The 13,068-nt window shown below is 30.0% G+C and overlaps 1 protein-coding gene across 9 annotated transcripts in view; it reads right to left on the reverse strand.

The window, feature by feature from the left end:
* LOC111681359 (protein piccolo) overlaps positions 1 to 4,539 on the reverse strand; it is a 119,232-nt gene extending 114,693 nt beyond the window's left edge. For 3 of the 9 annotated variants that reach the window (XR_006941054.1, XR_006941053.1, XR_006941052.1), the window contains exons 1-2: positions 3,820 to 4,539; positions 1,433 to 2,229 (exon numbers count right to left, since the gene is read on the reverse strand). Coding sequence is in view for 5 of the 9 variants with exons in the window: in XM_046952141.1 (XP_046808097.1) it covers positions 1,433 to 1,453 (21 nt within the window). In the remaining 4 variants the exon portion in view is untranslated. The remainder of the gene's footprint in view (positions 1 to 1,432; positions 2,230 to 3,819) is intronic. The other 6 variants (XR_006941051.1, XM_046952143.1, XM_046952141.1 and 3 more) reach the window with 5 other exon arrangements.
* Between the last annotated feature and the right edge of the window lie 8,529 nt (positions 4,540 to 13,068).

Genomic DNA, 13,068 nt, shown 5'->3' on the forward strand with positions numbered 1-13,068 from the left:
CTTTAGGACATTTTTCATTGATATCATTGCATTTTTTAAGTCAGTAATGAGAGTTAATGTAATTTTCTGAAAAAAGGTTCTAAGGAGTGTTAGACTATTTATGGACCTATTCTGTCAATACTTTAGAAAATGATCTCTGGTTAATTTCATTACAATTGCTGCATTAATTAATTTATTTATTACAATTTTTGGGGGGACTATTTGTACGGGGGCTATGTAAACACGTGTACCGTTAGTGTATATTTGCAGTATCAAAAATTTTCTATTAATGAAGAAGATTTGTGCAAATTTTTGACTTTCTAGCTTTTTTCCTTTAGGCATTATAGTATCTACAACAGACAGACGGACGGACATGACTAGATCGTCTTGCTAAGTGTACTTTAATGATTCCTCAAGCTATATTACGATATCTTACAAACGTAATGACAAAAACAATGTATTCTCTCATCCTTTCTGATGAATTTTTATATTAATCTTTAACCGCAATTTTTGCAAATTTATTAAAACTACAGGGCGTATGATTAATAAAAAATTTATTACAAATAAATTAATCATTCCACTAGGTGAAGCAAAAAAAAAAAACTTAAAATAAATAACAAGTATGAATGTATAGTCGGGCGTAGCCGACCATATGATACCCTACACCAGTCAGTATGTATGTATGTATGTTAAAAATGGGGATTATTTAAAAAAATAAATCATTTGGTTTGTTTTTTTAACTTTATTTCGGAATATTTTTACTTTTTTTTTTTGGCAAAAAAAGAGATTTTTTTTTAAGAGGGCCCAAAGTGGAGTAGGGCAAAATATGGCCCTATCCTTAAAAATGTTGGTAGGGGGAGTTAAGTCTTCTTCAATATTATTTATGTAGAATTTAAAAGTGTTATTAATGTTTGTAAATTAATTTTGACCTTTAAGTCATTTTCTGAAAAGGAGTTTGTATGGGGGATAGGGTCAAATGAAGCCCGATCATTACAAAAATCGGTAGTGTCATTTAAAGTTCTATAAAACTAAGTTTTGTCGACTTTTGTTAACATAATAGATCATTTAAGTTAATTATAAGCCAAAAGGCCCTATTTGGGGGGGTACGGTTGTATGGGGGCTAATCGAAATAATGGACCGATTTTAACCATTTTCAATAGGCTTCGTCCTTTGGCCAAAAGAAGCGTGTGTGCCAAATTTCATCCAATTATCTTGAAAATTGCGACCTGTATCTTGCGCACAAGGTTTACATGGACAGCCAGCCAGACGGACGGACGGACATAGCTTAATCGACTCAGAAAATGATTCTAAGCCGATTGGTATACTTTAAAGTGGGTATAGGACGAATATTTGTGTATGTTACAAACATCAGCACAAACCCAATATACCCTCCCCACTAAAGTGATGTAGGGTATAAACATTGCAATAAATTGCTAAAAAATAATTTACTTACATAACTACTGCGATATGACATTTTAACTTTTGTAGAATTTTGTCCTTCTATTTATTCAATTTCTTGCAATTTTTCAATGATTTTTTTTTAAATCACTGTTTAGTTTTTGTTTAATTACGTTTATAAGTCTGTTATTAATGTTATTATAGTTTTGTGTAAAATTTATACAAAAATATTTAAAAAAGCGAAAAACACTATTATTCTTTTATTTATTTTGGCACATTTTACGACTCCCACTATAGAATGAATGAATAAATAATTAACAACAACAAAAAAGGCAGCAACATCATCATTGCGATCGACAACAGCAACCTGAGAGAGTTTTCATTATATTTTCTTTTTGTTTGTAGGAGAGAAAATATAAATAAAAGAAATACACACACACACATACAAACAGTTTTATGTTGTTGCTATATTGTTATTGTTGCTGTATATAAACAAAAGTCTTTTTTATAACATTTATGGATTTAGTTGTTTTTGTTGTTGATATTGTTGGATTTTTTTTTTTTGGCTTTTACTCTTAGTTTGAAATGTAAACATGTTTCATTTTTGTATAGACAAAAGGTGGGAGTGAGAACGATTTTTGTTGTTAATATTTATATTTTACATTTTTGTTTCGTCTTGTTGTTGTTGTTTTTTAGATTTTATTATTTCCATTTACATTATTTTGCAATGTAGGGCATTTTTGTTTAATTTTCTTTTAATATTTGTTTGAAAATTTTCAATTTTTAATTAATTTGAAAAAAAAAGTTTTTTTATGTAATTTTTTTCCTTCAGTTTAGATCACTGCTCGTTAGCTATAATATAAACATTCTTTGTTAATTAATTTATTTTTTTTTTTATAAATTTGTTTATTATTTAAAATTAACACTTGTTTAACGATACGAAACATTTAATCAATTGAAAAAATATTGTCATTAAGCTTTTGTTGCAATTTGGTGTTGCACATAACCCAGTGAAATATTTTGGTTTTGGAATTGTTAAATTATTACAAAAAGATTTGAATATAAACCTGTATTATTCAATTATTAAAGAATTTTGATTTTTAAATTAATTTTACAGGAGCAACTGCTTTAATTTTTGCAGCTCAAATTTTAACAAAAATAAACTATTTTATAATGAAACTTTTTGGAAAATTAAAGAAAAGTAATCGTTTACTAAATCCATAAAGAAAATGATTTTTAAAAAAATGTTTTTTTCAATGGCTCTACGCAATAGTAAATGGCAGATTTATTTCGCCACTGACTGATTCATCATTATATAGCCGAAACGGTCGTATAGCTAAAAAGTTGAAATTTGATAGAAGAGATGAAAAGATTGGTTTCCAAGCAAAGTTTAGGAGATCAATTTAGTAAACATTTATGTCTTAAACTAGAAAAATATAAAAACAGTTTAAAGCTTATCGTCGTTTATTTAGAAACTAAGCGGAAATCTGTCTTGCACTTTCTAATATTTGACCCTTTAAAAATGGGTAAATTGATCCTTAGAGATACTTTGAACCTTAAAACTATAGATTAGTCAATAAACAAAACCATTTAGTCAATAGCCTGGTTATCTAATATCTATAGATCAGATATTAGATCAGTGCATTGTCTAGTCTATAGAATAAGTAGTCCATACACTAGACTAAGGAACAATTCATCCTAAAAACTACTCTGGTTATAATTTATTCCAGGATTCTCTACAAATTCCTCTTCCGCAGTTTAGTAAACAAGTCGTCTGAAGTTGGTAGTTCTTTGAAAGTGCAAATTTAGAATCATTAAGCCTTAAGCGAATACATTTGAAAATTGTACAAAATGGGTAATTGGTTTACTATTGTACTTTCGATGGTTGGCACAATTGTACCAAAAGAGTACAATTGTGCCAATTTTGCAATTTTGGTTTAAAATCTATGAAAGGTGATTTCTATAGCTCTATCTGCATATCTATCTACATATCTATTTATATATCTTTCGATATATCTATCTATCTATCTATCTATCTATCTATCTATCTATCTATCTATCTATCTATCTATCTATCTATCTATCTATCTATCTATCTATCTATCTATCTATCTATCTATCTATCTATCTATCTATCTATCTATCTATCTATCTATCTATCTATCTATCTATCTATCTATCTATCTATCTATCCAACATCCTATGCACCTTCCTTATTTATTTATTTATTTATTTATTTATTTATTTATTTATTTATTTATTTAAATAAAATTATAAAAGTCTTTGTTGGGAATCAAACCCTCGAATGTTAAACTCCCTTCAGTCTACCGTAACTAACCAATTTTTTTTTAAATCTTGTTATTCTAGGTTATGTTTTCAAATCCCCCTTTACAATCATCCTACTTTCAAAATATTTTGCTGGGTTACAATAAAAGTTCATACATTTTTAGTTGACATTTTTTTAAATAAAGATCTCACTAGTTTTTTTTTATAAATTTTTACACTGAACTCTAACAGTAATCAGATGAACACAATTTGCGCGTTATTGAAAACGTTCATTGCACTTGTACGAAAATTGTTTTGAAAATGCTTTAAACGATTTAAATTTTAGAATGACAAAAAAAACAGATTTGTTTTCTTTTATTTTATTTAATTTATGCAATTTTTGTTTTTGATGTATTTTATTTAAATTTTACATAATTTTTGGCTGGCAGTAAATGAACACAAATAAACGTAAGTTTTTATAAAATGACCGGCATATTATTGTAGAATTTTAGAAAAATGCACTATTTTTTTTTTTTAATTACTAATACATTTTTAAAATCTAAATCTGTCAGCCAACCGTTGCTGTCAGTTCAATTTTAATTAATTCTTTTATGTCAAGTTAATTTTTATTTATGGAGGAAACAAGAGTAAAACTGAAATATATTTATTTGTTCCCGATTTTTTTTTTTTTCTTAATTTTTCTCTGAATAAAATTGTATTTTAGAACCGTGAAAATAATTTTTTCCCGTTGTAGCTCTAACGCGTCCGCAGCATCACGATTCTAGTAGAGCGAGAGCGTGTGTAAATGAGAAATATTAATTTGAAAAAATTTTTACTTGTTGCACGACGCGTAGTCAAATGAAAACTAAATTTGTTTCGTTTTGTAAATAAATTTTCTTAGTTTTCCGAAAATAAAGCGAATTGTTTGTTGAACGTTCTTCCCTCTGCGTAGCATTAAATGAGTAAAAAAAAAGCCCACAGAAAAATTTAAATAGAAGAATGAACATCTTCATTCTCCTCAGCTGTGTGTGTCTAAAAATTGAATACTCTTCGAGCGAAGGAATTTTTTTTTTCGTATATTTTTGTTCTTCTTTCAAAATTTTTATATTTATATACTCGTTTCAGAACAATTTCTATAGTGTAGCAAAAGAAGAACTGAAATTGTTGTATTTAAAAAAGAAAAATACTGAAAATTATTTTTTTTATTTCAAATTTTATTGTAGCTTCTCTGGGTACTCTGCACTAGTTTTTTTAGTTTATTCTTGTTGCTTTTTTAGAATTTTGTTAAAATCTCAAAACTAAAATAGATTTCAAATCGTTTCATTTTCTGCAATATTCAATTATATTTTTTTTTTTTTTTTGCTTTCCTTATTTTTGAAAAATTTACAAACGAGTAAGAGTACAAAGACTGAATATCAAGTAAAATTTTTTTTTGCATTTGTATTACAATTAATATTTATTTGATTAAATTCATCTATTCATAATTTGTCATGTAAATTTGTCAGATGTTTGTATATACAATCATAAATGCAATTGAGTTAACCCTTAAATGCTTATAACTGCCGAATGAGAACCAAGTGTAAAACTTTCACTTGGTTGTTATTCCGAACAATTATGATCTTCTTGTTTTCTGAAACTAGAAAAAAATTTCAAAATCTATAATTCTAATGCTTTTTTAATATTAAATAAATATTTAAAATTTATGAACATATTTCTATCAATGTCATTTTGTTTTGTTTTTTTTTATATTTTTGCAACAAGTGTGCATGAAAAATGGAATATTTTCCATTAATTTCTAATGTTTAGCAATAGATTGATCGCTTCGTATAAATTAAAAGTGACATTTAAAGAAAATATCTTAAACTTATTTATTTAGAACAAAACATTCCAAAACTGCATTTTACTTTATTTAAATATTTCTTATTGGTTATCGTGGTAGTTCGCTGCATGCGAATAGTCAAGTGAGTCGAAGGGATTACTCTACTTGTTAGATGTTGTATTGTATGGTATTAAAAATAGCCTGTAGCCGTGAGAAATCTTAATATGTTATTAAGATTGGACCTATCTGGTTATAAGGAGTCCTAAAATTTCCTTAAAAGACGACTATAATAACTTGGGCCCTTTAAATGTTGAACAAATATTACAACATCGACTTTAGACTTAATGATAGATCCAACTAATAATGAAGTGAATAATTTAATATCAACATTCTGAATAAAATAAGCCCGCAAAATTAAAAAAAATCCAAACCCTAAAACAAAAAAAAATTCTACATTTTATCCGGGATTTGAGATATCGCGTCTAGTCTATACCCTAGTGTGTAGCATAGTTATTAGTCTATAATCTAGTTTACAGTCTTCGGTCTATACTGAAATGCAGTCTGTAATCAAGCTTCAGCCTAGTCTATAATATAGTCTACAGCCTAGTCTATAGTCTAGTCTATAGTCTAGTCTATAGTCTAGTCTATAGTCTAGTCTATAGTCTAGTCTATAGTCTAGTCTATAGTCTAGTCTATAGTCTAGTCTATAGTCTAGTCTATAGTCTAGTCTATAGTCTAGTCTATAGTCTAGTCTATAGTCTAGTCTATAGTCTAGTCTATAGTCTAGTCTATAGTCTAGTCTATAGTCTAGTCTATAGTCTAGTCTATAGTCTAGTCTATAGTCTAGTCTATAGTCTAGTCTATAGTCTAGTCTATAGTCTAGTCTATAGTCTAGTCTATAGTCTAGTCTATAGTCTAGTCTATAGTCTAGTCTATAGTCTAGTCTATAGTCTAGTCTATAGTCTAGTCTATAGTCTAGTCTATAGTCTAGTCTATAGTCTAGTCTATAGTCTAGTCTATAGTCTAGTCTATAGTCTAGTCTATAGTCTAGTCTATAGTCTAGTCTCTTAGTCTAGTCTATAGTCTAGTCTATAGTCTAGTCTATAGTCTAGTCTATAATCTAGTCTATAGTCTAGTCTATAGTCTAGTCTATAGTCTAGTCTATAGTCTAGTCTATAGTCTAGTCTATAGTCTAGTCTATAGTCTAGTCTATAGTCTAGTCTATAGTCTAGTCTATAGTCTAGTCTATAGTCTAGTCTATAGTCTAGTCTATAGTCTAGTCTATAGTCTAGTCTATAGTCTAGTCTATAGTCTAGTCTATAGTCTAGTCTATAGTCTAGTCTATAGTCTAGTCTATAGTCTAGTCTATAGTCTAGTCTATAGTCTAGTCTATAGTCTAGTCTGTAGTCTAGTCTATAGTCTAGTCTATAGTCTAGTCTATAGTCTAGTCTATAGTCTAGTCTATAGTCTAGTCTATAGTCTAGTCTATAGTCTAGTCTATAGTCTAGTCTATAGTCTAGTCTATAGTCTAGTCTATAGTCTAGTCTATAGTCTAGTCTATAGTCTAGTCTATAGTCTAGTCTATAGTCTAGTCTATAGTCTAGTCTATAGTCTAGTCTATAGTCTAGTCTATAGTCTAGTCTATAGTCTAGTCTATAGTCTAGTCTATAGTCTAGTCTATAGTCTAGTCTATAGTCTAGTCTATAGTCTAGTCTATAGTCTAGTCTATAGTCTAGTCTATAGTCTAGTCTATAGTCTAGTCTATAGTCTAGTCTATAGTCTAGTCTATAGTCTAGTCTATAGTCTAGTCTATAGTCTAGTCTATAGTCTAGTCTATAGTCTAGTCTATAGTCTAGTCTATAGTCTAGTCTATAGTCTAGTCTATAGTCTAGTCTATAGTCTAGTCTATAGTCTAGTCTATAGTCTAGTCTATAGTCTAGTCTATAGTCTAGTCTATAGTCTAGTCTATAGTCTAGTCTATAGTCTAGTCTATAGTCTAGTCTATAGTCTAGTCTATAGTCTAGTCTATAGTCTAGTCTATAGTCTAGTCTATAGTCTAGTCTATAGTCTAGTCTATAGTCTAGTCTATAGTCTAGTCTATAGTCTAGTCTATAGTCTAGTCTATAGTCTAGTCTATAGTCTAGTCTATAGTCTAGTCTATAGTCTAGTTTATAGTCTAGTCTATAGTCTAGTCTATAGTCTAGTCTATAGTCTAGTCTATAGTCTAGTCTATAGTCTAGTTTATAGTCTAGTCTATAGTCTAGTTTATAGTCTAGTCTATAGTCTAGTCTATAGTCTAGTCTATAGTCTTAGTCTATAGTCTAGTCTATGGTCTAGTCTATAGTCTAGTCTATAGTCTAGTCTATAGTCTAGTCTATAGTCTAGTCTATAGTCTAGTCTATAGTCTAGTCTATAGTCTAGTCTATAGTCTAGTCTATAGTCTAGTCTATAGTCTAGTCTATAGTCTAGTCTATAGTCTAGTCTATAGTCTAGTCTATAGTCTAGTCTATAGTCTAGTCTATAGTCTAGTCTATAGTCTAGTCTATAGTCTAGTCTATAGTCTAGTCTATAGTCTAGTCTATAGTCTAGTCTATAGTCTAGTCTATAGTCTAGTCTATAGTCTAGTCTATAGTCTAGTCTATAGTCTAGTCTATAGTCTAGTCTATAGTCTAGTCTATAGTCTAGTCTATAGTCTAGTCTATAGTCTAGTCTATAGTCTAGTCTATAGTCTAGTCTATAGTCTAGTCTATAGTCTAGTCTATAGTCTAGTCTATAGTCTAGTCTATAGTCTAGTCTATAATCTAGTCTATAGTCTAGTCTATAGTCTAGTCTATAGTCTAGTCTATAGTCTAGTCTATAGTCTAGTCTATAGTCTAGTCTATAGTCTAGTCTATAGTCTAGTCTATAGTCTAGTCTATAGTCTAGTCTATAGTCTAGTCTATAGTCTAGTCTATAGTCTAGTCTATAGTCTAGTCTATAGTCTAGTCCATAGTCTAGTCTATAGTCTAGTCTATAGTCTAGTCTATAGTCTATAGTCTAGTCTATAGTCTAGTCTATAGTCTAGTCCATAGTCTAGTCTATAGTCTAGTCTATAGTCTAGTCTATAGTCTAGTCTATAGTCTAGTCTATAGTCTAGTCTACAGTCTAGTCTATAGTCTAGTCTATAGTCTAGTCTATAGTCTAGTCTATAGTCTAGTCTATAGTCTAGTCCATAGTCTAGTCTATAGTCTAGTCTATAGTCTAGTCTATAGTCTAGTCTATAGTCTATAGTCTAGTCTATAGTCTAGTCTATAGTCTAGTCTATAGTCTAGTCTATAGTCTAGTCTATAGTCTAGTCTATAGTCTAGTCTATAGTCTAGTCTATAGTCTAGTCTATAGTCTAGTCTATAGTCTAGTCTATAGTCTAGTCTATAGTCTAGTCTATAGTCTAGTCTATAGTCTAGTCTATAGTCTAGTCTATAGTCTAGTCTATAGTCTAGTCTGTAGTCTAGTCTATAGTCTAGTCTATAGTCTAGTCTATAGTCTAGTCTATAGTCTAGTCTATAGTCTAGTCTATAGTCTAGTCTATAGTCTAGTCTATAGTCTAGTCTATAGTCTAGTCTATAGTCTAGTCTATAGTCTAGTCTATAGTCTAGTCTATAGTCTAGTCTATAGTCTAGTCTATAGTCTAGTCTATAGTCTAGTCTATAGTCTAGTCTATAGTCTAGTCTATAGTCTAGTCTATAGTCTAGTCTATAGTCTAGTCTATAGTCTAGTCTATAGTCTAGTCTATAGTCTAGTCTATAGTCTAGTCTATAGTCTAGTCTATAGTCTAGTCTATAGTCTAGTCTATAGTCTAGTCTATAGTCTAGTCTATAGTCTCTAGTCTATAGTCTAGTCTATAGTCTAGTCTATAGTCTAGTCTATAGTCTAGTCTATAGTCTAGTCTATAGTCTAGTCTATAGTCTAGTCTATAGTCTAGTCTATAGTCTAGTCTATAGTCTAGTCTATAGTCTAGTCTATAGTCTAGTCTATAGTCTAGTCTATAGTCTAGTCTATAGTCTAGTCTATAGTCTAGTCTATAGTCTAGTCTATAGTCTAGTCTATAGTCTAGTCTATAGTCTAGTCTATAGTCTAGTCTATAGTCTAGTCTATAGTCTAGTCTATAGTCTAGTCTATAGTCTAGTCTATAGTCTAGTCTATAGTCTAGTCTATAGTCTAGTCTATAGTCTAGTCTATAGTCTAGTCTATAGTCTAGTCTATAGTCTAGTCTATAGTCTAGTCTATAGTCTAGTCTATAGTCTAGTCTATAGTCTAGTCTATAGTCTAGTCTATAGTCTAGTTTATAGTTAGTCTATAGTCTAGTCTATAGTCTAGTCTATAGTCTAGTCTATAGTCTAGTCTATAGTCTAGTTATAGTCTAGTTTATAGTCTAGTCTATAGTCTAGTCTATAGTCTAGTCTATAGTCTAGTCTATAGTCTAGTCTATGGTCTAGTCTATAGTCTAGTCTATAGTCTAGTCTATAGTCTAGTCTATAGTCTAGTCTATAGTCTAGTCTATAGTCTAGTCTATAGTCTAGTCTATAGTCTAGTCTATAGTCTAGTCTATAGTCTAGTCTATAGTCTAGTCTATAGTCTAGTCTATAGTCTAGTCTATAGTCTAGTCTATAGTCTAGTCTATAGTCTAGTCTATAGTCTAGTCTATAGTCTAGTCTATAGTCTAGTCTATAGTCTAGTCTATAGTCTAGTCTATAGTCTAGTCTATAGTCTAGTCTATAGTCTAGTCTATAGTCTAGTCTATAGTCTAGTCTATAATCTAGTCTATAGTCTAGTCTATAGTCTAGTCTATAGTCTAGTCTATAGTCTAGTCTATAGTCTAGTCTATAGTCTAGTCTATAGTCTAGTCTATAGTCTAGTCTATAGTCTAGTCTATAGTCTAGTCTATAGTCTAGTCTATAGTCTAGTCTATAGTCTAGTCTATAGTCTAGTCTATAGTCTAGTCTATAGTCTAGTCCATAGTCTAGTCTATAGTCTAGTCTATAGTCTAGTCTATAGTCTATAGTCTAGTCTATAGTCTAGTCTATAGTCTAGTCCATAGTCTAGTCTATAGTCTAGTCTATAGTCTAGTCTATAGTCTAGTCTATAGTCTAGTCTATAGTCTAGTCTACAGTCTAGTCTATAGTCTAGTCTATAGTCTAGTCTATAGTCTAGTCTATAGTCTAGTCTATAGTCTAGTCCATAGTCTAGTCTATAGTCTAGTCTATAGTCTAGTCTATAGTCTAGTCTATAGTCTATAGTCTAGTCTATAGTCTAGTCTATAGTCTAGTCTATAGTCTATAGTCTAGTCTATAGTCTAGTCTATAGTCTAGTCTATAGTCTAGTCTATAGTCTAGTCTATAGTCTAGTCTATAGTCTAGTCTATAGTCTAGTCTATAGTCTAGTCTATAGTCTAGTCTATAGTCTAGTCTATAGTCTAGTCTATAGTCTAGTCTATAGTCTAGTCTATAGTCTAGTCTATAGTCTAGTCTATAGTCTAGTCTATAGTCTAGTCTATAGTCTAGTCTATAGTCTAGTCTATAGTCTAGTCTATAGTCTAGTCTATAGTCTAGTCTATAGTCTAGTCTATAGTCTAGTCTATAGTCTAGTCTATAGTCTAGTCTATAGTCTAGTCTATAGTCTAGTCTATAGTCTAGTCTATAGTCTAGTCTATAGTCTAGTCTATAGTCTAGTCCATAGTCTGGTCTATAGTCTAGTCTATAGTCTAGTCTATAGTCTAGTCTATAGTCTAGTCTATAGTCTAGTCTATAGTCTAGTCTATAGTCCAGGTATACTCTAGTCTATAGTCTAGTCTATACTCTAGTCTATAGTCTAGTCTATACTCTAATCTATAGTCTATTCTATAGTATAGTCTATACTCTAGTCTATACTCTAGTCTATACTCTAGTCTATACTCTAGTCTATACTCTAGTGTATACTCTAGTCTATAGTCTAGTATATGGTCTAGTCTATAGTCTAGTCTATAGTCTAGTCTATAGTCTAGTCTATAGTCTAGTCTATAGTCTAGTCTATAGTCTAGTCTATAGTCTAGTCTATAGTCTAGTCTATAGTCAAGTCTATAGTCTAGTCTATAGTCTAGTCTATAGTCTAGTCTATAGTCTAGTCTATAGTCTAGTCTATAGTCTAGTCTATAGTCTAGTCTATAGTCTAGTCTATAGTCTAGTCTATAGTCTAGTCTATAGTCTAGTCTATAGTCTAGTCTATAGTCTAGTCTATAGTCTAGTCTATAGTCTAGTCTATAGTCTAGTCTATAGTCTAGTCTATAGTCTAGTCTATAGTCTAGTCTATAGTCTAGTCTATAGTCTAGTCTATAGTCTAGTCTATAGTCTAGTCTATAGTCTAGTCTATAGTCTAGTCTATAGTCTAGTCTATAGTCTAGTCTATAGTCTAGTCTATAGTCTAGTCTATAGTCTAGTCTATAGTCTAGTCTATAGTCTAGTCTATAGTCTAGTCTATAGTCTAGTCTATAGTCTAGTCTATAGTCTAGTCTATAGTCTAGTCTATAGTCTAGTCTATAGTCTAGTCTATAGTCTAGTCTATAGTCTAGTCTATAGTCTAGTCTATAGTCTAGTCTATAGTCTAGTCTATAGTCTAGTCTATAGTCTAGTCTATAGTCTAGTCTATAGTCTAGTCTATAGTCTAGTCTATAGTCTAGTCTATAGTCTAGTCTATAGTCTAGTCTATAGTCTAGTCTATAGTCTAGTCTATAGTCTAGTCTATAGTCTAGTCTATAGTCTAGTCTATAGTCTAGTCTATAGTCTAGTCTATAGTCTAGTCTATAGTCTAGTCTATAGTCTAGTCTATAGTCTAGTCTATAGTCTAGTAGTCTAGTCTAGTCTATAGTCTAGTCTATAGTCTAGTCTATAGTCTAGTCTATAGTCTAGTCTATAGTCTAGTCTATAGTCTAGTCTATAGCCTAGTCTATAGTCTAGTCTATAGTCTAGTCTATAGCCTAGTCTATAGTCTAGTCTATAGTCTAGTCTATAGTTTAGTCTATAGTGTAGTAGTTAGTTAGTTAGTTAGTTAGCTAGTTAGTTAGTTATTTAGTTAGTTATTTAGTTAGTTATTTAGTTAGTTAGTTGGTTAGTTAGTTAGTTAGTTAGTTAGTTAGTTAGTTAGTTAGTTAGTTAGTTAGTTAGTTCGTTAGTTAGTTATTTAGTTCGTTCGTTATAATTTTATTTCATTTGATAGTTAAAGTGGAATTTTGATTTATTATCATTTCCATTATCAAAATGTTTATTGTATTTAGCGGTGGGAACCAGATCAAAATTTTTATGACTTGAATAAATATTTCTTTTTATTATTCCTCTAAATCTGGGTAATTTTATATGATTTTTTATTTCCTTATATAAAATAAAGCAAATTTTAAAAAATTTATTTAGTCTTAGGCGAACAAATAAAAGATGTCACGTCTCATAAATAATTAATCACTATAAAACTTTTATTAATTAATAACAATAAAATGAAGTTATATATATGTTTTAAAATAAACACAATATAGTTAATATTCCGAAATAGACATGTGTTTCATTATGAAAGTAATTTTCTCAATTAATGAATATTATTATCTT

The sequence above is a fragment of the Lucilia cuprina genome, chromosome 5, assembly GCF_022045245.1.
Source record: "Lucilia cuprina isolate Lc7/37 chromosome 5, ASM2204524v1, whole genome shotgun sequence".
Taxonomy (NCBI): domain Eukaryota; kingdom Metazoa; phylum Arthropoda; class Insecta; order Diptera; family Calliphoridae; genus Lucilia; species Lucilia cuprina.